Raw genomic sequence first — 24,552 nt, 5'->3', positions numbered from 1 at the left:
ATCACTGACCCTACCACTCACCCAGCTCCCTGCAGGGGTCCCTCACACAACCAATCACTCACCAGAATGGCCTCTGCAGCCAGATGCTCAGATGTCCAAATGGTCCTGAAGCCTCTCAGCACAACTTCCTGGCAGCTCCCAATGACCTGGGACAAGAAAAGTCAAGAGAAGTCAAGACTAAGTTCATACCTCCCTCTCCCCCTCATTCTTCTAGGCAGCCTGGAAAGTTGTGTGGACGATTGCTCTGCCCATGTCCAAAGTGGAGACCCCTCAGCAGGCGCTGGAAATGCCGCTTCAGAGAGAAGAGAGGTTAAGTCCTGGTTGGAATTCTGCAAGAGCCTCACAAAGACAAGTCCAGACAAAGGACAGACCTCTGTCTTCTGCAGAGGAAAGAAAAATCTGGGTCAGATGATACTACGAAAGCCAATCTGGACGGGTGCAAGAGAGCACAGAAGCAGCCCCAAACCAGGAAGGACGGGCCTCTCTCTGCCTTGGGCCCAATCCCTTGTCTCAGAGGACCTCCCTGGGCCCTGCAGCCTCCTGGGCAGAGGTGGAAGGGCAGCAGCAGGAAGGGGGGCAGGAAAAGCCTCTGGCCTCATCCTTGCCTCCAGGGACACACAGTGCATCATCTGTGTTAAAAGTCACTGGAGGGGTGTGCTCTTGGGGGTTGGAAGCAACCAAAGAAATGAATAGAAGAAGGTGAGGTACTTACTCTGAGGTGGGGGAATTTCCGGGCAACGGCCAGAAGCAATGCTGCTGGCCGCTAGTTTCTGAGCCTCCCCACTTTCCCCAAGGGCGTAACCTCGGAAGTCCTGCGGGAGGAAAGAGCGTCTCAGAGTCTGGGCCAAAGCAGCAGGTCAGGCTCAAGTGCCTCAGCTCCGAGCAAGTTGGGGGGAGCACACAAGTGCCAGTTTCTCTTCTCATGGCTTCAAAAGTGGGACAAATTGGGGGCCAAACAGGACAGGGGACTCCATGCTCCAGAAATGGGACAGTCTGTTGGGTAAGGGACGGGGGGGGCAACCCTAAAACCTCTCCTGATGCCATCGGGACACCTACCCTGAGAAGCTGGAGGAGGGTGCCAGGATTGGCGGCATCCATACGGAGACACCCCCCAGCAGGAGCCGGAAGTGCCGCTTCAGTTCTTGCAGGAAAAGAGGAGAGAGTTTGAGTGCTGTGTGTGAAGTGTGTGAAGAAGAAAAACGAGCCTGCGAAGGGAGGTCAAGACAAAGGACGTACCTCTCTGTCCTCCTCCTCCTCGGCAACTTTCAACACGGCCTCAAATGTCCTGTGCACAATCGCCCTGACCCAAGTGAAATCTGGCCTCATGAAGCTGCAGAGATGAAGGGAAGGAGTTAGATGCTGCCTCCTCCGAGTCTCCCTTGCCCCCTTCTCCCTCCTGCCTGCTCTTCCGCACCTGGAGCTCCCCCTGGAGTTCTGCCCCCCATCCATCCCAAAGACCTCACTCACCTCAGCTGGAGGAGGGCCTCCAAGGCCAGGCTCAGGGGGCGATTCCTGAAGCGCTCCAAGGGCCCCAAGATGTCCTGGAAGAGAACAGAGGAGGAAAGTCAGCTCTTTCCGGGGCCTCTGGAGGACGACTCTGACCCCTGGGGGGGTCAACCCCATGCCCGAAGGGGATGGCTCCTGGGGAATGGCAACCCCATGCCCTAAGGCGACAGGGTCCTCCTCTCCGGCAAATGAACAACCCCTTCCCCCAAAGCCCCTCTCTGCCCCACCTCCCCATGGGGGTCCCTCACACCATTCACCAGAATGGCTTGGGCCGTCTCCTCCTTGGAGCACTTCAGGGTTTGGAGCCCCCTGAGCCGAGCTGACTGGCAGTTCTGAATGACCTCCAGGAAGTATAGCTGATCTTCCTCTAGCAGCTGAAATGCAAAAGTCAGGCTGTCGGTTCCTCAAAGGGCGGGGGGAGTCTCCGCATCCAAGAGTGCAGAGTGGGGGGCAAAGAGCCCAGGCAACCGGGGGGGGGGCAGTCCCTGCTCTTGTTTTCTCCAATACTCACCCCTAGGGAAGGGATGTGGACCTGCAGCCCATCTACAAAGAGAAGGACATGGGAACAGGTGAGTCCATCCCTGAGCACCTGGGAAGGCTATTGCAAGAGTTTTCTCCTGGATTCCAAGTCCTGCTACAGGGGAGGGACCCCCCCCCCAGGGCTTGGGGGCCAATCCCAGCCTCCTTCCCCCAGTATGTGGCTCCCCAGGGAAGGTGCCCCTCCAGCTGACGCCTGCCCTCCAGCCATGCCCCCCAGCCCAGCCCCCTGTGTCAGACTCCACAAAATAGGTTGGTCGCTGGGGAGGGGCATTGAGTTTCCAGCCTCTGGCCCTGATTGACTAGCTGCCCCCCTAGCCCATTCCTGCCCTCCTCTGTCCCAAAAAGGAGGGCCACTTGGTCACCTGGCGCCACGGGCTGCTCTGAGCCTTGCAAGGGGGGTCACCCTGTTGCTGCAGCTCATCAGGCGCCTCAAGTCCCTGAACCTAGAAGAGACAAGCAGAGAGAGCGACTCAGAAGCCTGCTGCCCCAATTCTTGGGGGGGGGGTGTTTGTGTGAGGAGGGGCGTCTGGCTCAATTCCTCCCATCTCTCTGCAGTTCAGTGACCTGAAAGGGCATCACCAGAGGTGGAAAAGGGCACCCCAGGGCACAAAGGGCTGGCAGAGAGAGAAAGGAGGCCCCAAGTGCTCTGGGTTCAAGAGCTACAGCCATGCCAGGGCCCAGAGAGCCTGGCTCCCTCGTTCGAGGGAAGAGAAAAAGGGAAGGAAGGGAAAGAGTGGGGAGGAGCTGAGCTCTCTGGAGAAGACTGGCCGGGTCGATTTCCAGAGAGCCAAGGCTGTGTTGGGGACCCTGGGACTCACCCCACCCCACCCCGTAGACCAAGAGAAAGGAAAGGAATCCTACTTACAGCCTGCACGTTTCTTCCAGGAAAAATTCCCACCCTCCTTTCTAAACTAGCTAACTATCTAAAATGCCCACCAAGCCCCAGCCCCAGTTCCAAGCCTAGGCCTAACCCACTCCCTAACCCTACACCTAACCCTAACTAATCCTCTATGTACAAAATAAATATATACAACGTATGTACAAAATAGGCACAAATGTGCAAAAAATAAAAAAGTAAAATAAAAAATATTAAAGAACAAAAATAAAATAAAATATTAAATAAAAATATAAAAATAAGGAACAAAAAGTAAAATAATCAAATAAAAGTGAATAAAATCAAATGAATCAAATAAAAGTAATAAATCAAATAAAAATCAAAATAAGAAACTGGAAAAATAACAATAAACCAAACTCCTCTCCTAATCTCTACCAACCGTCACTAACTCCTCTCTCATCACCTCAGTACTAACCCACTATGGTTCCCTACAAGTCTATGGCTTTTAAAGGAGAAGCAAGAGATGTCACAAAGGAGGGTGGGTCATTGTCACTGTGGCAACCCCCCCCCCCGACCTGTGGACCTGCTCCTCTGTCAGAACCTGGAGGCACCTGCTGTTCCGCCTGCAGCTGGGCTGTATCTTCATTTCACATCCTTCTTCCTGAAGCCCCATTCCCAAAGGGAGACCATCCCCACATCCTTCCAGGCAGGCTAGGGGTCTCCATAGGGCAGGATTGGACCATCTGCTTCGCATGCAGGTCTTCTGTGCTGGGTGGCATCTCCAGGGGGGGCTGGCAATGTCCCCCCCCCCGTCCGAAACCCTGGAGAGCTGCTGCCGGTCAGTGCAGACACTGTTGAGGTAGGTGGGTCACAGGACTGACTGTGTCCACGACAGCTTCCTAGGAATATTCCTCTTCAAGTTCTTTAGCTGAAGAGGAACAAGCTAATGTCTACACAAGACCGACCATCCTTTCATTTCTTTAAGAGACAATCTGCAAAAGACCCTGTTTAATATACAACAATGCAAGGGCAGAAATCCTGAATGTGAGAGGGTGAGAGGAAGCAGAATTCTTCCCTCCCTCTGCAAGAAAGCCATAGGCCAAGAGACACCCCCCCCGGTGGACTAGATGACCCCCAGGGTCCCTTCCAGCTCTACCATTCTATGGTGTCAACTGCAGCAGACCCTACAGATTTCAAAGGGGGCTGTTGGAGCATCTGAAGGCAGTGGCACCTTCTTCTGAGTCCTTACCCAAGCCTTGGCTCACCCATTCAGGCTGCAGCCCCTCTCCTGTTGTCCATCCCCGTCCCCCCAAGATATTCAGAGGTACACAACCCCTGAATATGGAAGCTCTCCATTTTATTTTTATTTTTATTATATTTATATAAAAGGTGCTATAAAAATTGTAAGCTCCCAAATCTATAAAATACATGTTCATACATGTACAAGGCAAACACATACATAAGTTCATATAAACCACGGGCCTGAAATAGTACAGGAGAACAATCCTGAAGCCATTCTGATTCTCCCAGTGACCTCAGATATTCTTCTGCAGGAAGGGAGGCGAATGGGGAAAGCCTACGCATTGTCTTTGTGCTTGCAAATCCTGTCTGAAGGGCGTATTTGTGTATGAATAGGGCGAGCCTGTGACCTGGACTCAGGAACTGAAGTATTTGCCATCACTAAAGAATGGCCAGGCTGCCCAGGTAATGCAGTCAGTGACCATGATCAGGTATCCTGGCAGACAGGATTTCTGCTGTAAACTGCCTCCTTCTGTGATGTATGTATGATGTTTTTTTGGGGGGGGTCATCTTGAGCTACAGGTTGGGCAATTTCAAAAGTCTACATAAGGGCTTGCGCACCATTGTTCGGGGTTCCTTCTCCCTCCTGCGTGTGGCGAGTGGGGAACCTGTTGCCACACTTTAATAAAGATCAGGCTTACTAGCCGCTTTGCTTCTCAATATCCTCTGGTTGGCCTCTGTTATTTTCTCCTACTGATAGGGAATCTACTTAAGGACTCTATATGGACTCTTGGATACCCCATAAGGGAAAAAGGAGCAGTTTTTTTCTTGTAACAAAGGTAAAGAACCCCTGGACGGTTATGTCCACTCAAAGGCGACTATGGGGTTGCAGTGCTCATCTTGCTTTCAGGCCGAGGGAGCCAGCATTTGTCCACAGACAGCTTTCTGGGTCATGTGACCAGCAGGACTGAACCGCTTCTGGAGCAACGGGACACTGTGATGGAAGCCAGAGTACGCAGAAATGCTGTTTACCTTCCCGCCACAGAGATGCCTATTTATCTACTTGTGCTAGCCTGCTTTTGAACTGCTAGGTGGGCAGGAGCTGGGACAGAGCAACAGGAGCTCACCCCGTCGTGGGGATTTGAACCGTCAACCTTCTGATCAGCAAGCCCAAGAGGCTCAGTGGTTTAGACTACAGTGCCAACCGGCGTCACCTTACCTTATATTTATATACTACCTGGATCTTCCAATGATCTCACGGTGGCTTACATGGTTTTCCTCCCCATGTCCTCCTCACAACGACCCTGTGAGGTAGGTGAGGCTGACTCCAAAGGCACCCAGTGAGCTGAGTGGGAGTGTGCCAGTGTGGTGTAGTGGTTAAGAGCGGTAGTCTCGTAATCTGGGGAACCGGGTTCGCGTCTCCACTCCTCCACATGCAGCTGCTGGGTGACCTTGGGCTAGTCACACTTCTCTGAAGTCTCTCAGCCCCACTCACCTCACAGAGTGTTTGTTGTGGGGGAGGAAGGGAAAGGAGAATGTTAGCCGCTTTGAGACTCCTTCGGGTAGTGATAAAGTGGGATATCAAATCCAAACTCTTTTTCTTCTTCTTCTTTGAACCCAGAGGGCATCAGAGGGAAGAGGGAAGAAAAGAGAGACAGAGGCCAGTGTTGCCCATGGCACCCCTGAGCATCATTCAAGGTACCCCAGGGTGCCATAGCACCCTGGGTGAAAACCACTGGCTTAGATAATTCTTGAACTAGAATCGGAAGGGACCTCAGGGTCATCTAGCCCAACCTCCTGCTACTGCGCCTCCAACTTTGCTCCCATATTCTTTGCAGGGGGTTGGACTAGATGGCCCCTGGGATCCCTTCTGACTCTACAATTCTATGAGTCTATGATCTTCCTTTGAGCCCTCCTCCTCTTTCTTTCTGTGGAGGCTTTAGCACAGGGTTTCCCAAAACTTGGGTCTCTGGCTTCTGTTGGACTACAACTCCCATCATCCTTAGCTAGCAGAACCAGTGCTCAGAGATCATGGGAATTGTTGTTCAAAAAACAGCTGGAGACCCAAATTTGGGAAACTCTGCTTGTTCCCATACCCCACTCTTGCTTAGTTCGCATAAACAGCAACACTCGCATATCCATCCCTGCTATCCCATGCCTCCTCTTCCTTTATTGCCTCCCTAGATTGTAGGCACATCAGGGCAGGGGCCTATCCGCTTTGTACTCTGTGAAGTACCCTGCACATAAATGGGAAAGGGGTGCAGCTGACTGGTAGAACATCTGCTTTGTATGTGGAAGAGCCCAGGTTCAGCACTGAGCTTGTTGGACCAGTGGTCTGATTTGGTATAAGGCAGCTTCCTGTGTTCCTGTGTCTTAAGGGGAGGGCTGTAGTTCAGTGGTAGAGCATCAGCTTTGCATGCAGAGAAGGTCCCAGGTTCAATTCTTGGCGTCCCCAGGTAGGTCTGTGCCTGAAATCCTGGAGAGCCTCTGCCAGTCAGACCAGGTGTGGGGAATGGTTGGTCCTTCAGACATTCCCAGACATTCCGGAACTACAACTCCCATCAACCACAGCAAGCATGTCATATGGCATGGGATGATAGGAGTTGTAGTTCAGCAACATCTGGCTCCCCACACCTAGGTTGTAGCCCATACTAGTCATACTCAGAGTAGGGTCACGGAAGTGAATAGACATCACTGCCATAGGATCATCAGTTTCACTGGGTATACTCTGAACAGAACTTTATTGAATACAAAATAAGAATAAGAATAAGAATAATATGAAGAAGAAGAAACAGCACTGAGTTGTTTTCAATGTGGCCATCGATCCCTCCCCACATCCAAACAAAACAAGGCCCAGAAAATCTCACGGTTTATTTTAATTTTTATTCTTTTGCTTTCAAATGGCGTATACAAAAGGCATACACAGTATGCACTCAATATATTGATCCTGGCATCAGGATAAAAAAAACCCCAAAAACATACACCACCCATGACACGGGTGGCAACATTCCCCATCCAAGAGGAAACACCATTATTTCAATGAAACAAAAAAACAAACAAACCACAATCGAGAACGAATCGTTCTTACTCTCAGAATGTATGACATTGAAAAATCAGAACCTCTCACTAGACTTTTTTCTTATTTAATAGAAAGGGAGAGAGTACCGTTTCTCTAAGAAACAATCAGCGAAACATCACAGCATTCTTTTTGTCCAAAACAGAAGACCTGAAGTTTCTATCAACCAGACAAAAATTAATAATAATAATAATAATCCCACCAGGAAACCAGAAATCTGGTTTCTCAGAGCAGGAAGAGAGCAAAAGCCAGAAGCTTTTTACAGGCAAAGGGAGAATGATCTCCTACTGCAGGGATGGGGGACCTGTGAGCCTCCAGTTGCCAAAATGCTTAACCATTGGCTAGGCTGGCTGGGGTTTCACACCATGTAGAGGCCCTTTCAGTTCCCCATCCCTGTCCTGCTGCCACCTTTGGCAGCTTCAAGATTCTGAAAAATCTTTCTACACTTCGACAACATACAATTTGCTGTTCAAGACATAACACCCTCCCACGGAGCCTTCATTATGAAGATACATTTCCCCACCCTCTTCTCCAGAGTGTGTGGGATTTTGCCCATCAAAGATCGGCATTCAACAGACTACACGAGTCCAAATCATTCCGTTTCTCCCCGAGAATAAATAATTTTAAAAGGGGGGGGGATAACATTCCCTACGAAGAAGAAGACCAGGGCTGGATGATTGGATGGAGTCCAGCCCTCCCTCTAGAAACAAAGTCCGCTGGCAGCTTTTGAGCAGTCTACCAGGGCCTCCAAAGAGCATGGATGTTCTTGGAGGAAGAGTGCTTCAGCCCGGACGTTGAGTGGACGGCTTCAGGCAGAGATAGCTGGTTCCTTTGGAAGTGGTTCACGAGCTTAGCCTGAGTTTCTGCGTGGACTTTGTGGCGAGACATGAACTGGAAGGCTTCCTGTATACATCTGGAATACCCTTCAGTGAAGTCCACCTGTGTGTCTTTATGAACAGGCCCCAACGCTAGGGAAGCAAAAGGGAGAAGAAGAGAGAGATTTAATATTCATGCGCTGGCTTGGGGAAACACTTTTAAATCACATTCTCTAATGCCACTCCCTCTGGTGTCAAACTCAGGTGGTGAGTGCTGATGGGAATGCAGCCCAAATGGGGCCAATTGGGAAGGGAGAGTTTGGATGCTTGGGGAAACGCCAAGATTTGCAGAAGTGCAAACGAATCTTCACCAAAAGAATAACGGGGTGGGGTGGGGGAGGCAGCCTCATGATGACTGAATATGCTCATTTAGCCAGAGAATTTTAATCACTGGCTGGGGAAAAAATGGGAAATGGAAGGGGACATGTGAAATGGCCTTTACTGGAAGAGGGCATTTGAGGGAAAGGCTCAGTGGTAGAGCATCTGCTTTGCATGCAGAAGGTGGCAGGTTCATTCACCAGGCAGTGTAAGTTAGATGGCTTAGCTCAGTAGAAGGCAGCTCCCTATGCTCATAAATGACGTTGCTCCAACGAGTGCAAGGCAGGGATATACTGCAACATTTTGTTGCCACACACCCCACTTGTCTCAAGTCTCTTTGAACAGGCCCTGTCGGTCTACTCACTTTTGGTTTGCTGGCTCTGCTGCCTCAAGTAGTCCACGGTCATCTCGAGGATGTCGGCTTTCTCCAGCTTGGAGTTGGGCTGGTGCCTCTGAAACTCCTTCTCCAGCAGAAGCTTCAACTGCTCGATGCTGCTGTTGATTCGGTCGCGGCGCATTTTCTCCACCACCGGCTTTCTAAGCTGCAAAGGAGGGGGGGGGGAACACAGATACACTTAGTGGAGACGTTCAAACGGAGCCCCATTCTTACTCCACACACTTGCTAGATTCCCCAGCAGGTGGCATGCAAAAAAATAAAATAAATACATTTTGCCATTCACAAACAGTGGCTTATTCTCCCTAGCAACTCTGAAATCAAAAGTTTGCGACTAGGAGCTTACTTTTGGGAGGTTTTAAATTTGTTAGCAGGTTGCTTTAAACTGTGTTTTAGAAGTAATAACTGAATTGCTTTGGTATTGGCATGCACTTTGGAGGAAGCTTAAGGATATCAATTTGACGTTAAATAAAAACGATCTCTTCCGGGGAAGAACACGTCGAGTTTCTACTCAGGGCTAGCCTTACTCAGAGCTGTAGCTGTCAACTTTTCCCTTTTCTTGCGAGGAATCCTATTCGGAATAAGGGAATTTCCCTTTAAAAAAGGGAAACGTTGACAGCTATGCTCAGAGCAGACTCATCAATGCTAATAACTATGGCTAACTTCATTAATTTCAGTGGGTCTATGAGTTACCCCAAAGAATCAGACAGGTTTTAGTTTAAGTGCTGAGAATTCTCCATTAGAGACAGTTACTGTTCTTTGCCCAGAACTACGATTCCCAGTGTTCTCTGGGGCGAATGACTGTTAAACCCCGCTTTTACCCTTAAAGCAGTTGCACCCTGCTAGAGCGCCCCCACACCCATCCATTTACTTACTTTATTTTTCTCTTTCGGGGTGAGCAGGCCATTTTGATCCATGAAGACAAGACTGGAAGGTGCCATCCTTTATTCTCTCTCTCTCTCTTTGCCAAGCTACGGAGGCAGGTGTTGCTTAGGAGGAGATCCTTGGGCGATTCGCTATGAGAGATGCTTGCTCCTGCCTTCTATTTATACCAGCCGAGCTCCCTGAGATGCTGTGGGTCTGTGCTTCCCTTGAGTTTCCCACACTCGGGAGCCAATCAGAAGGAGCCGGCGGAGACAATAGAGGAAGCAGCTCGCCTTGCATGCTCCGTTGGCAGTGAATAGCCTCAGGATAATGACCTTTTCCCAGATGAGCAGGTGGGAAGTCTGCGCTACGTGAAAGATTGGGATCAGGGATTACACACACAGGGAGCTGGGAACAGGCTGCCCCTCCACTCGCAAAGGCCACGGGACAGATTAATCACATTCCAGACCATCACAAGGTGCATCTCGCAGCCATTAGTGGGCACGGGGGTGCTGTCGGTGCATGTATGGCAAGCGATGGCAGGAGAGAGCCTTCGCTTGCCTAAAGAGGGAAAAAACACACACACACGTCCAAACGAGTGCCGTACATAGGCTTCAGAATTGGCAAATCTGCCCATCTCAGTTTCTCACTGCTCCAGGCTTGTTCATTCTTCCACATTTTCAGCATCAGATTATTACAGTGGTACCTCGGGTTACATACGCTTCAGGTTACATACGCTTCAGGTTACAGACTCCGCTAACCCAGAAATAGTGCTTCAGGTTAAGAACTTTGTTTCAGGATGAGACCAGAAATCATGTTCCAGCAGCACAGCAGCAGCAGGAGGCCCCATTAGCTAAAGTGGTGCTTCAGGTTAAGAACAGTTTCAAGTTAAGAACAGACCTCCAGAACGAATTAAGTACTTAACCCGAGGTACCACTGTATTACTATGACTATTTATTGAAGGGCTGCTCAGCCTCAGGTCCCAGGGCAGGTGACAACAACTGAAGCACATTGCTATGCAATATTAACAATGGTTTGAAACAACTTTGAAATGCAGAAATAAGGTGGATGATAGGCCTCTGAAGTGTCGTCTCAAGAGCGATTGCATCATAAATCGCCTCACTTGCATGTCAGTTTGAGGTTCCTCATAGGCATCTGGTTGGCAACTATGAGAACAGGACATTGGACAGGATGGACAAGTGAGGCTATTCTTATTATATTCTTTTCTCTCTCTTTTTATTCCTCGCGAAATTTGTCAGCACTTTAGTGCAGATTTCTCCTAACAGACACAGTTTTACATGCAATTTTGGCTCACGTGCAAATTTTTAAACATGCGTTTTCCCTGCTGTAATGCATTTTTTTGTTTTTGTTTTATTGCTTTCACTAATTCATATTTCTATGTAACTGCGCATGCTTCCCGCCGGTAAATTTGCATTTTCAGAGAAATCATTTGGTTGGAGAACTCATCGCAAAATTCAAAGCATGTTTCGGTTTTCCCAGGAAGTAGAAACGAGGTGGATTCAACTTTAAATGCAAACAGAATCAAAATTCTCCATATCCCAGTCTCACACAAGTGATAAACTGGATGTACCTGCAATAATAATAATAATAATAATAATAATTCTGCACATAGAAAGCTAGCCCATCAGGGAGAAGATGCAACTTTCTGCATGCGGTGTGTGGAAGAATGTTTTCCAAATGGAAGGTCACGTGGTTGTGAAGCTCAGTTTTTGCGCCAGTCACTGACTCACAGCCTAATCTGCCTCATAGGGCTGTTGTGAGAATAAATTTAGATAGTGGGGGAGGATGGATGATGTAGGCCATTTTGAGTCCTGCAATGAGATACAAAGAAAAAATGAATACAGTGGTACCTCGGATTACATACGCTTCAGGTTACATACGCTGCAGGTTACAGACTCCGCTAACCCAGAAATAGTGCTTCAGGTTAAGAACTTTGCTTCAGGATGAGAACAGAAATTGTGCTCTGTCGGTGCGGAGGCAGCAGGAGGCCCCATTAGCTAAAGTGGTGCTTCAGGTTAAGAACAGTTTCAGGTTAAGTATGGACCTCCGGAACGAATTAAGTACTTAACCCGAGGTACCACTGTAATCATCAGGGAATTGTGAGCTGTAACTTAATGATGTCTGGGTTGTGTTAGGTAGTTAGTTAGTTAGTTATGATCCCTGGATACCCAATAAATTTAATGGCTCTGGTATACTTATCCTTATCCAAAACCAGCATGATCAAGTATTCCAAAAGGACTGGAGTAAATTTATATGATATCTGAAAGATTACTGTAAGCAATGAACATCACTAGCAGGGTCGTCTGAAGATTTGTAACGAGAAATTTTCTACCTTTCTCTATTTATTTAAATTTTGAGTTATTTTGCAAAGACTGTCATTAGAATTGGGAAACGTACAAAATGCAATGATATAAAGATTAATTTTGAAAGCCATGAGGCGAGAGGGAAGGAAGTTGATAGGCTCTAAAGAGCCAAGGAGGTAAAGTGGATAATAATGATGTGAATGTATATTATTAAATGGAAAATAAATAAAAATTATATATTAACAAAAAGAAATTACTTATCCTTACCACCAACACAAAAACACCCTGCCTGTGAGAGAACACTGAGACTGTCATTTTATTTATATATATATATATATATATATATATATATATATATATATATATATAATAGCTTTTGCATATAATAATGAATAGCGGTAATAGCAGTTATATAAACAGGGCATTTAGAATGGTTTAGTAGCCTGGTATCAGAGTGACTATTTGAACATCACAAATAACAGCCACAACATTTATCTATAGGTGTGAATTAATGCTTGCGCTGGGCTGGACCGAAGACCAAGAGAGTGAAACTTTGTTCCCATTGAAATCAATGGAATCCAGTATCTTGCCCTCGTGCTGCCAGTTTCATTTAGTGGACAGAGCCTAATTGCTAACAGTGCAATCCTGTGCATGTTTACTCAGCGTTAGGCCCCTTTATTTCAAGGGAGGAGGGCTTACTGTGAGATTAAGCATGCAGATCTCTGCAACAGCCCTTTCCCAACCTGGTGCATTCTAGATGTTTTGGCCTACAACTCCCATCAGCCCCAGCCAGCCTGGTCAATGGCCGAAACATCTGCAAGGCACCAGGTTCACAGATTGCTCTGAATTCAAGGATACTTAATGCTGAACTAAGTCCTGCTGAAAGTCTGAGGAGGCATGCATATAATTTTACCACGCGATCACAACGGTATTTATATACCACTTAATTGCTGTAAGATTTATATATGGATAAGGGACGCAGGTGACGCTGCGTGTTAAACCACAGAGCCTAGGACTTGCCGATCAGAAGGTCGGCGGTTCGAATCCTGCGACGGGGTGAGCTCCTGTTGCTCGGTCCCTGCTCCTGCCAACCTAGCAGTTCGAAAGCACGTCAAAGTGCAAGTAGATAAATAGGTACCGCTCCGGCGGGAAGGTAAACGGCATTTCTATGCGCTGCTCTGGTTCACCAGAAGTGGCTTAGTCATGCTGGCCACATGACCCAGAAGCTGTACGCCGGCTCCCTCGGCCAATAAAGCGAGATGAGCGCCGTGACCCCAGAGTCGGTCACGACTGGACCTAATGGTCAGGGGTCCCTTTACCTTTACCTTATATATGGATTGATTGCAAGCCTATTTATATATGGATTGATTGCAAGCCTATTTAGAAAGCTGGTGCACGTTTTAATCTTTTTGTAATAGGCCTTTATTATTATTATTATTATTATTATTATTATTATTATTATTATTAAATGTTTTAAATTGCTGTAGTTAATTCTCTTTATCAATAATGTCACTGTTTTGCTTTACAGTGGTACCTTGGGTTAAGAACTTAATTCGTTCCTGAGGTCCATTCTTAACCTGAAACTGCTCTTAACCTGAAGCACCACTTTAGCTAATGGGGTCTCCTGCTGCTGCCGTGCCGCCGGAGCACGATTTCTGTTCTCATCCTGAAGCAAAGTTCTTAACCCAAGGTACTATTTCCGAGTCTGTAACCTGAAGCGTCTGTAACCTGAAGCATATGTAACCCGAGGTACCACTGTATTTACATATTTTGTAAACCACTTTGAGGTTTTCCCCAATAATGCGGTGTATAAATTTTAGGAGCCAACTAAACAAGGCAAAACCTCAAAGCGGTTTACAGAGCAATTCTCCCCCCCCCCCCCAACACTGCAAGTTCTTGTATGTTATTTTCAGTAACATACACACACTTCTGTATACGATTGTTTGGACAGATTACCTGACATTGCAAAATTTAGAGAAGCGTGACTTCTGAAGGACCACTGACGCTTGGTTCAGATCTCGATCGGGAAGGTGCGGATTGAGTAGGTTCGCCTTTAAATGCAAATAGGATGGAATTTCTAGCACTAAGCACATGTGCACAAGCCTTTCCCTCCTCCCTCGAGATCAGGTAAGGAGGGAAGGTGACCTGTTTCTCTAGCACACGCTTCTTCTTCCTCCTTCTTCTCACCCCCCCACCCTACACACACCCAATTGTTCCAGCCTTGAAAAGCCTTGCCACCTTTTGTTTGGAATGGCAGCTGTTGAGCTCAAAACCTTTTATGTCAAGTGGTGGGAAAGTTTATATGACCTCATCTCCCATGTACTCCTCCAAAACCACACCGATAATCTCTCGGCACATGTGCTCTGTTTTGGAAGGGTATAATTTTTGGGGGGGAGGGGGGTGTTTGTTAGTTTAGAGGACACTTCAATCTACTTATTCCTTGATCTCCTCTGCCCCAAGTACTAGGTTTATATTGTAAAAAAATAAAAAATAAAAAGGAAAAACCATCCTTTTCATTTAGGGTGGGGTGTGAGTTAAAAAAAAAAGTTTGTTTGCTTGTTTGTTTGTTTGCATACCTTTCCTCCAAGGAGCTTGAGGTGGTGTATACCGCCGCCCCTCTGATTATTCTCACAGCAACCCTGCAAGGGGGTGTTACTGGGTTGTTGTTGTTTTGGTTTTGATTATATATTTTGCGGTTTTGTGTTTTTGTTTTGTTCTGTGAACCACCCTGAGACCTCTGGGTATGGGGCGGTATATTATTATTAATAATAATAATAATAATAATAATACCAAGAAGAAGAAGAAGAAGAAGAAGAAGAAGAAGAAGAAGAAGAAGAAGAAGGAGGAGGAGGAGGAGGAGGAGGTAGGCTGAGAATGACTGATTCACCCAACATCACCCAAGGAGCTTCATGAATGAGTGGGGATTTGAACCCAGGTCTCCTGGGTCCTAGTCAGGCATTCTAACCTGTACTACACACTGGCTCTGATGATGATAAGTGGAAGAAAAGGAGGAGGGAAGTGTGGCTGTTGCTTATTTGTACAACTGCCTTTAAGGTAGGCCGGTATTATTAACCTGTTGTTCCGGCTGGGAGGCCAGAGATGGACGTCAAACTAGGAGCCATCACTGCTGTTGGTTATAGAGCAGCCTCAGTGAGTGCAGCACTTGACTCACTGCCAGGCCCGCCCCGCCCATGAGGCAAGGTGAGGCAACCACCTCAGACAGCAGGATCCACAGAGACAGCAGATCCGGCCTACAAGGAATGCATTGCCTGCTGCCGCAGGCATGGTGGCATATTGGCTTTCACTCACTCCTTCCATGGCAGGGCGGGGACGCCATCTTGTACTTCACCTCAGGTGCCCAAATGTCTTGCTCACTGCCCTGAGGAGCTCACAATCAAATCTAGAGGGGCAGCAAGAAGAATATGGAGAGAAGTGTAGCCAGTAAGCATAGACGTTCATTTCAGTTATCCATACTTAACGTTTAAAACTTCGGGTGGTGGAGGCTAGTTTGTGGTTTCTGTCACTTTCGTTTTTTCTCAATGTTCATCCAGTATTTTTTGAAAATAAGCCACACTAAATTTTGTGCTTTTAAATGCATCTTTTAAAATATGTCTTCTCTCAGATTCTGCGTTTCGGTGTGTATAGGGATAGTAGAGGCCCTGGGTGGTAGTTTGGTGACCACCCCTCGTACATAGGACAGCCTGACTAGATAGTGACTGCAATGCAGTAATTCTGTGTCTTGCAGAAGTGGCTGCATTTCACTAAGACCTACTCAGAGCAGACCCACTGAAATGAAGGAACCTTTGTAAGCTTCCCACTGCACTATGCATGTAAAGCTATTTTGAACAAGCATGGCTTCCCTCAAGGTATCTTGGGAAATGTAGTTTAGGGTGCAGGGAGTTGTTAGGGAACCCCTCACAGAGCTGCAATTCCCCCAGTAGTTTAATCATCAGCAATGCACAATGCCCAAACCAAGAAAGAAAGCCACCTTTCAAAATTCTCGCTTCTCTGAATTTTGAAGTCCAGTTCCCCGGCCATGGAATGTGTGCCATAATGCATATAGTAGGCTCAAGCATGCAGGAAAATCCCTCTATTCATGAAAATGATAGGCAACTCTGCATTGTATTAGGGGGAAACGGCTTGTGCAAAAAAAAAATTGTGTACATCAGGCAAAACTGCCTACCAAATGCATATATTAGTGCTAAATTGCTGATGAATTTTCATGACTTTAAAAAACAACGTATTATGGTGTGGGAAGCTGAATTTAAGATTGGAGGAAGGAGGATCGCGGAGGACAGATTTGCCCATCTTGAGCGTTGGCGTGTGGCTGCTGGCGCCTTGATTGCGAAACCCCGGCGATGGTGATAACAAGCCTTGAGAAAGCGCCGCTACAAAGTGCCCGTCCCTTCTGCAATCCCTGCCAGATGTTCCCCTCCTTTTTAAAAAGGAGATTTACCGCATAGTCAAACCTCCCCCAAACCCCCCACAAAAAGAGAGAGAGAGAGTGAGTTGCTGTCTTGTTGGGAGCTACTTCCCAGATGGTCTTCTGGGACTCTGCTCTTTCCCACTGAACACAATGGCGAGTCAAGGACCATGGCTAATGTGCTTGTTGTGGACAGGCACACGTCCATGGTGGAGAGGATGAATGTCATTAAGAAAATGCGTGGGAAACGCAGGAGGTTTCGAACTTCCTCTGCCCAGAGAGGAATAAGCTCCTTAGCCAGGAGGCTAGGAAGCTTGAGAGCTAGGAAGCCAGGTTTTGAGAGAGGGAGCAGCAGAGGACGCTGCTTTATACTGAGTCGAACCATTCACCTCTCAGTTGTTTTTGCCCTCTCTGGTGGCAGCTGTCCAGGGTTCCAGGCAAGGATCCTTCTTAGTCCTACCTGGAGCTGCGAAGGGGTGATCCTGAAGCTTTCTATGTGTGCTCCAGAGCTAATCTATGGTCCTTCCTTGCCATCAGGGTGGCGAATTCCTTTTTTTTTTCCTTCAAAATTTTTTATTCATTTTATAACACAAATAATAAACACAAACAGAAAAGACAAACCATACGAACAAATTCTTCTCATATCCTTATTTTTCTAACATTGTTAAGTGGGCTTCCCCAAGTCCCACCTATCTGATTTTCATTTTACTTCATCTTTAGCAGTTTACATGTATCATAATTTCTAACCATTTTTTTTATCACACTTAAAAAAACTTCACATTTTACCACTTACAAATAATACTATTTTAAAATACCCTATCTTCTACTTCTAACCCTACAGCCTATATCCACTTCCAAAGCTATTCTAAGATTTAAATATTAACATATTTTTTCAAATATTCCTTAAACTTCTTCCAGTCTTCTTCCACCGTCTCTTCTCTCTGGTCTCGGAGTCTCGGTGGCGAATTCCAAGTCTGATCCCAGGTGACTTTAGGGAAGGCACTTTGCTTATTCCCAGAGGCCCTCTTTGTCTGTCAGCTGACCTACAAGAACAAAATGGCGTGCTCACAGCAAAGACCTCCACAAGAACATAGGAAGAGCCTTCTGGATCAGGCCAGCCAATGGCCCATCTAGTCCAGTATTCTGTTCTCACAGTAGCCAATCAGGCGCTCTTTGGCGAGCAGGATCAGAGCACGCAAGCACTTTCCCTGCTTGTGATTCACAGCGACTGATATTCAGAGACCTGCCACCTTCAATAGTGAGGGTATCACAGAATTCTGGAGTTGGAAGGAACCCTGATCATCATCTAGTCCTGTGTTTCCCAACCTTGCGTCTCCATCTGTTTTTGAACTACGGTTCCCACCATCCCTGACCACTGGTCTTGCTAGCTAGGGATGATGGGAGATGATGAGATACAGGAAAATTTCACTCAGAGTGGGGCTCAAACCCACAACCCTGAGATTACTAGCTGAGCTAATGGCTGCTGTTGACCTCCACCAAGTTGTCTAATCCTCTTTTAAAGCCTAATGTGATTGGGAAGAGGTAATAGAAGCCTAAAATTGTAGAGTTGGAAGGGACCCTCAGAATCATCTCGTCCAACCCCACTGCAATGTAGGAATATGCAGCTCTCCAGTATCCTTTTTGAGGTAAGGTGTCCAGAACTGATATCTCGGGTTAAGAACTTAATTCTTTCTGGAGGTCTGTTCTTAACCTGAAACTGTTCTTAACCTGAGGTACCACTTTAGCTAATGGGGCCTCCCACTGCCGCTGCACCACTGCCGCACGATGTCTGTTCTCATCCTGAAGCAAAGTTTTTAACCTGAGGTACTACTTCCGGGTTAGCAGAGTCTGTAACCTGAAGCGTCTGTAACCCGAGGTACCACTGTACTATTCCAAGTGTGGCCACACCATGGATTTGTATAATGGCATTAAGATATGGACAGATTTAGTTGTGGCTCCTTTGCTAATGATTCCCAGCGTGGAATTCGCCTTTTACACGGGCACGGGTAAATTCAACGGTAGTGCTCAGTAGAGACTATTACCAGTTCAGTCTGCCCTCTGCTTACTTCTCCCCCTCCCAGTCAGTGTTAATTGCCCTTGTACTACTCAGCAGGGGACAAAACTGGAATTTGTTGGCTCTGTCTGTCATTGACTCTGGCGCCCCCTACTGTTGGTCTCCCTGCTTTCTGCCCAAACAGTCCCCAGTGAGAACCAGCCAGCACTGGTAGTGGCTAAAACCAGGGCTTTTTCTCTCTTTTTTGAGCCGGAACTCAGTTCCGGCATCTCTCAGGTGGGTGCCATTGCCATTATAAGAGAACAAGGGAGGCGTTCATAGTAAATTCCCGGATCTCTTTTTCTAGAGAAATAGCCCTGTCTAAAACCACTTGTGACCCCAACACCTAAAACATTGTCTTCCTCAGTGTCAATCATCTTGGGCTTTACACTTTTCAGCAGAGGTCCTGTTGATGGGTGCAGGTTTGATATATTTGACATCGAAATGTGGTCTGAATTGCACTTCTTCCCCATCCCAGGCTCACAATTCTTAAAGGAAAGATGAGCTCTGAGTCAAAATCGCCAGTATTTTGAAACTATTTTTGATCGCTGGCTTTCTATTTCAAGAGGTACCTCCTCCGACCATGTACATTGTGGCGGTTGCTTTTCTCTCTGCAGCAGCTGCCATGAAAACCATCGATTCTATCCAGTTCTAATTCTTATCCAAGGAGAACCACTGGAATCAATGGGCTGGGCTAGGGTAGCCCCATTAGGCCTGCCCTGGGTGGTGGTAGGATTTAGCTGGAAACAGCCCCCATGCTGTATTTGGTGTTTATAACTTATGCCCAACCAAGTCCTACTCAGAGTAGACCCACAGGACAGTAACAGGACTCAATGAACCATGCCCATTGGTTTCAATGGGCCTACTCTGAGTAGGACCAGCTTAAGAGACAAGCCACTGTATCTGATATTTGTGGCCTGTAGACCAAGCAAACAAAACTGGCGTTTAATAATAAAGATTAGCAATAATTGTCCTTGTGAAATTCCTCCTGCGGTTTCGCCTCACTGTTATTACCTTTCCAGCCCCCTCCTCTTCCCCTCCTCGGCCAGTTTAATCTGATTCCCCACTCTCCCCACCCTCCTCATGCCTGACGGCCGCAGGCAGATGTGTAACTGAGGCCCTGGACTGTGAGTGTGGAGTGGATTTGAGTTTCCCACACTGCGTCCCTATTCAAGGCATTGAAGGCCTCCGTAAAAAGGAAGTGTGCCAAGCTACAAGCTGAATTAGAAATGCTGTTTGACTTTCCTTTGTGCCGGGGCGAAGGGAGCCTTGCTTTGGGTAGGCCATCTGCATAGCATTTACTGTGTGGGGCTGGGGCCATTGATCAAGAGCTGTCAAGCCGGGCTGAGACATTTTGGGAAATCCCTGCCTTTATCTCTGGAGGGCTTAACATCTGGCAGGGGATGGGAATGGCGGCAGAGGAGGAGGAGGAGAAGGAAGAGAAAGGAGAGCATCTGACGGTTTAACACAGGACCTTCTACAGCCCAAGGGCCACATTGCCATCTAGGGAGCTTCTTGAGGGCCACACACACCAGCGATTGGGGTGGAGGGAACAGGGGTGGAGACGGGCAGAGCAATGGATGCAAATTTTGTCTTTGTGCAGTAGGCTCGTTCCCGCACACGCATGGACACCCATCTCTGTCCGCCCATCTAGACATGCAAGAGGAATGATCAGAGTTGACAGCCACATTCCAGCCAGGCAGGATGCAGAGCAGGGCCAGCAAGAGGCGTGGCTTGAGAAAAGGGGTGTGGCCTGTGGAGAGTGACAAGGACCAGGTACATAACCCTCCAACATTTCTCTGATGAAAATAGGGAGACATCCTAAATAATAATAATAATAATAATAATAATAATAATAATAATAATAATGTTATTACAGTGGTACCTCGGGTTACATACGCTTCAGGTTACATATGCTTCAGGTTACAGACTCCGCTAACCCAGAAATATTACCTCAGGTTAAGAACATTGCTTCAGGATGTGAACAGAAATCGTGCAGCGGCGGTGCAGTGGCAGCAGGAAGCCCCATTAGCTAAAGTAGTGCTTCAGATTAAAAACAGTTTCAGTTTAAGAACAGACCTTCAGAACGAATTAAGTTCTTAACAAAAGGTACCACTGTATTTATACCCCACACATCCGACTGGGTTGCTTCCAATATATATAAAAACATAATGAAACAATAAACATTTTTTTAAAAAAAAGCCTTCCCTATACAAGGCTGCCTTCAGGTGTCTTATATATCTCCTTGGCTCAGGGGTGGCATAACTCAATACCCTCCAACATTTCTCCAATGAAAATAGGGACGTTCTAAAGAAAAACGGGACATTTTGGGATCAGATCAGAAACTGGGGGGGGGGATCTAGACACATATAAAAAGTGCTGTGAAAATGCTTTTTTTAAAAAAAGTTTCGAAAAATAAATTGAATTTGCCATAGCTCACCATCGCCATGTAGTGTCACATTTGTATAATGCACTTTACAACACACTTAAAACGTTTTATTTGCAGTTGTATTAGCTGAGTCCTTGGGGCATTTTTTGTAAATCCGGGACTGTCCCTGGAAAATAGCAACACTTGGAGGGTCTGCGGGTGGAGATGGCTACATTTGGCCCTCCATGTCTGAGGTCTTCCCCCCGCCCCTGGTTTTACAGATCCTTTTATATTTTTATTTTACATATTTCATTTCATTGCAATTGCATATATTGCAGCCTTCTCCCAAGGAGTTCAAGGTGATGTGTGTGGTTCTCTGCCTCCTCATTTAATCTCCACAACATTGAGAGGCAGAGATGAGCCAAGGTTTCCCAACAAGGCTGCGCAAGGTTTTGAACCCTTGTCTAGCCCTAGTGCCACATGCTAAGAACTGCACCACACTGGCTTTCAGACTTCCAGTGTGATCAAAGAAACTCATCTCATGCTTGAATTCTTGGAAGAAGGTGAGGACTCTCCTTCCTTGGAGCTTTTAAAGTAGAGGTTTGATGGTTTAGCTGAGATTCCCGCAGGGCAGGGGGTTGGATTAGATGACCTTGAGGTCCCTTCCAACTCTACAATTCAATGATCTGCTGGTTTAGCAGCTCTATTTCGGTTACAAGAAACATAAACTCCAGGCCTGAGCACTGTTGGTTCCTGTGCGAGGGAATACAGGGGATGTGCAGATGTGTTTGAATGCACGTCCTCATTTGTAAACTCTTGACCATGCAATGCTGTCCAAGAAAAGTGGGGTTCTCTTGAACCCCATGATGTGAAAGAACTTTCAACACCTGCCCCTCCTCCTTCACCGCCATACAGGCTGGGTCATAGACCTTCTGCTTTCAAATATCAACACACACGCAGGTCTTGTGCATATAGCCCACTTAAAAACCGGGTTTTCTGGCTTCCCTCTCTTCTTCTCTCCTTACTGGAAGCCACCATCTGCCTTTCGTGGGAATCGCCCTGCCTTACTGCTCGCTGAGCACGTCCACAAATTCTTTGACATCCCTCCAAGACCCACCTGTCCAGCTATGCTGAAACCATCACTCCCCCCCCCCCCATGATAGTTTCCAAAGACACACGTCCTTTGTTCTGGCTGCTGCATTGACTGACAGGCACACAGGCTGAGAAAGTGGAGGTAAAAAGGACCGCACTCTCTCTCTCTCTCTCTCTCTCTCTCTCTCTCTCTCTCTCTCACACACACACACACACACACACACAGAGGGAGGAAGGGAGGGAGGGAGGGAGGGATGCCAGCAAGTCCAAGGATGCCAGAGAGTAGCATAATGGGGAAAATCAGACAAATCAGATTTATTTATTTATTTTAAATACTTCTTATTAAATTTTACAATTTTATCAGTCACAATTGGCATTATTTCAAAAACAAAATACAATATCAACCCCAACCCCCTGGGACTTCCCTCAACTTCCTTTTCTGGTTCTTAAGTCTAGACAAATCAGATTTAGATTATTAATACACACATACACAGCTATTATTCTTTCCAATGGCAAAATTAGGAGGTGAGTGACACCAGGATTTGCAGCCAGATGGGGTTAAGCAATGCTTCTGAATATCAGTTGCTGGAAAGGTTTTTTTTAAAAAGAGTAAAAGACCCCTGGACAGTTAAGTCCAGTCAAAGGCGACTATGGGGTTGCAGCACTCATCTCGCTTTCAGGCCGAGGTAGCCGTCGTTTGTCCACAGACAGCTTTCCAGGTCATGTGACCAGCATGACTAAACCACTTCGTGGTACCTATTTATCTACTTGCACTGGCATGCTTTCAAACTGCTAGGTTGGCAGGAGCTGGGGCAGAGAAACAGGAGCTCACCCCATCATGGGGATTTGAACCGCTGACCTTCTGATCGGCAAGCCCAAGAGGCTCAGTGGTTTAGACCACAGCGCCACCCACATCCCCATTACATAGTTGCTGAGGGCTCTTGTGCTCAGATCCTGCTTGCAGGTTTCCCAGAGGCACCTGGCTGGCCAGTGTGAGAACAGGATGCTGGACTAGACAGGCCATTGGCCATTCTCATCATCTTAATTCATCCCCTGCACTATCCCATAGATTTCTAGCAGGAGCTAAAGGAATAAGGAAGGTGGGAAAGTTGCAGGCAGTTCCCATTGGTCAGCTAACACAAATATATCCATATTGTCGATGATCTTAGAATCATAGAATCGTAGTGTTGGAAGAGACCATGAGGATCATCTGGTCTGACCTCCTGCAATGCAGGAATATGCTTCTCTCCCCTATGGGGATTGAACCTGCAACCTTGGCATCATCAGCACCATGCTCTAACCCACTGGAAGAAAAAGTTGGAGGAAAGTATTCTCCTATCTCCAAATGCAAACTGACCTTGTGCTTCAGAAGTGTTGCGGTTGCAGAAACCTCCCATGTGGCTTTGCCTTGTTTGGGAATTAGTACCAACTTTGCTATGGGATGTGGGTGGCGCTGTGGGTTAAACCACAGAGCCTGGCACTTGCTGATCAGAAAGTCGGCAGTTCGAATCCCCATGACGGGGTGAGCTCCTGGTGCTCGGTCCCAGCTCCTGCCAACCTAGCAGTTCGAAAGCACGTCAAAGTGCAAGTAGATAAATAGGTACCACTCTGGTGGGAAGGTAAACGGCATTTCCGTGCGCTGCTCTGGTTCGCCAGAAGTGGCTTAGTCATGCTGGCCCCATGACCCAGAAGCTGTACGCCGGCTGCCTCGGCCAATAAAGCGAGATGAGTGCCGCAACCCCAGAGTCGGCCACGACTGGACCTAATGGCCAGGGGTCCCTTTACCTTTACCAACTTTGCTAAATCTGAATTGTGTATAGCTCAGAGCTCTGGTTGTGCAAGCATGAAGAACATGTGAACATGAAAAGAGGCTACTGGATCAAGTCAATGGCCCATCTAAGTCCAGCATCCTGTTCTCACAGTGGCCAACCAGATGCCTGTGGGAACACTACAAGCAGGATCCAAGCATGAGAGCCCTCTCCCGTCCTGTGGTTTCCAGCAGAAACATCGCTGCCTCCAAGTGCTTTCCAGCTTCAGAAGCATCGCTGCCTCCAAGTGTTGAGGCAGGGCATAGCCATCATGACTAGTAGCTCTAGGTATCCCTCTCCTCCATGAATTTGTCCAATCCCCTTTTGAAGCCACCTAGGTTGGTGGCCCTCACTGCCTCCTGAGGGAGTTTAATAGTTGTAGGGGGCTGGGACCACAATTTTGCAACAGGGGGCATTTTATCTGCCCTTCAGGATATAGAGAGCTGTGCACCTTACATATCAGAGAGGGAGAGATTTAGCTTCAAAAGAAATTTCAAAGACAGCAGAGAGAGATCCGGAAACACAATTTATATGTGCATGTAAATGCTTTCTTTTTTGGTCGTTACTGGGAGGGGAGGGGGTGGAAGGGGCTTGCAGGGATGGGGAGGGCTCCCTCTAATGTTGGCTCTCCCCCTGCTTATACCCCCAGAGCAATGTGTTCCTTTGAAACATAATTGATTCCTACCATCAGGCACCAGCCTGCTATCTCGGAGGGTCAGCTCTTTCCCACATCCAAATACATTATCCCACAGCCCCGGCCTTTTGTACAACACACTCCGGCGATTCATGTGCAAAGCAGCCGTAATCCCTGGGGCCTTTCAGAGTCAATAAACCAGG

General features: G+C 47.3%; 1 protein-coding gene across 1 annotated transcript; it reads right to left on the bottom strand.

Moving 5' to 3' along the window:
* Positions 1–6,985: 6,985 nt before the first annotated feature.
* Positions 6,986–9,788, bottom strand: LOC309347642 (transcription factor HES-5-like). The gene is made up of 3 exons (XM_081872345.1): positions 9,659–9,788; positions 8,754–8,931; positions 6,986–8,164 (listed from the first exon to the last, which is right to left on the bottom strand). Exons 1-3 carry the CDS (start codon positions 9,722–9,724, stop codon positions 7,932–7,934), a joined length of 477 nt encoding a protein of 158 aa, XP_081728471.1. The 5' UTR covers positions 9,725–9,788; the 3' UTR covers positions 6,986–7,931.
* Positions 9,789–24,552: the final 14,764 nt, after the last annotated feature.

Source organism: Podarcis erhardii (genome assembly GCF_964252035.2).
Source record: "Podarcis erhardii genome assembly, chromosome: 7".
Taxonomy (NCBI): Eukaryota; Metazoa; Chordata; class Lepidosauria; order Squamata; family Lacertidae; genus Podarcis; species Podarcis erhardii.
The sequence above is the reverse complement of the archived record's forward strand: the minus strand, read 5'-3'. Positions and strand labels throughout refer to the sequence as shown.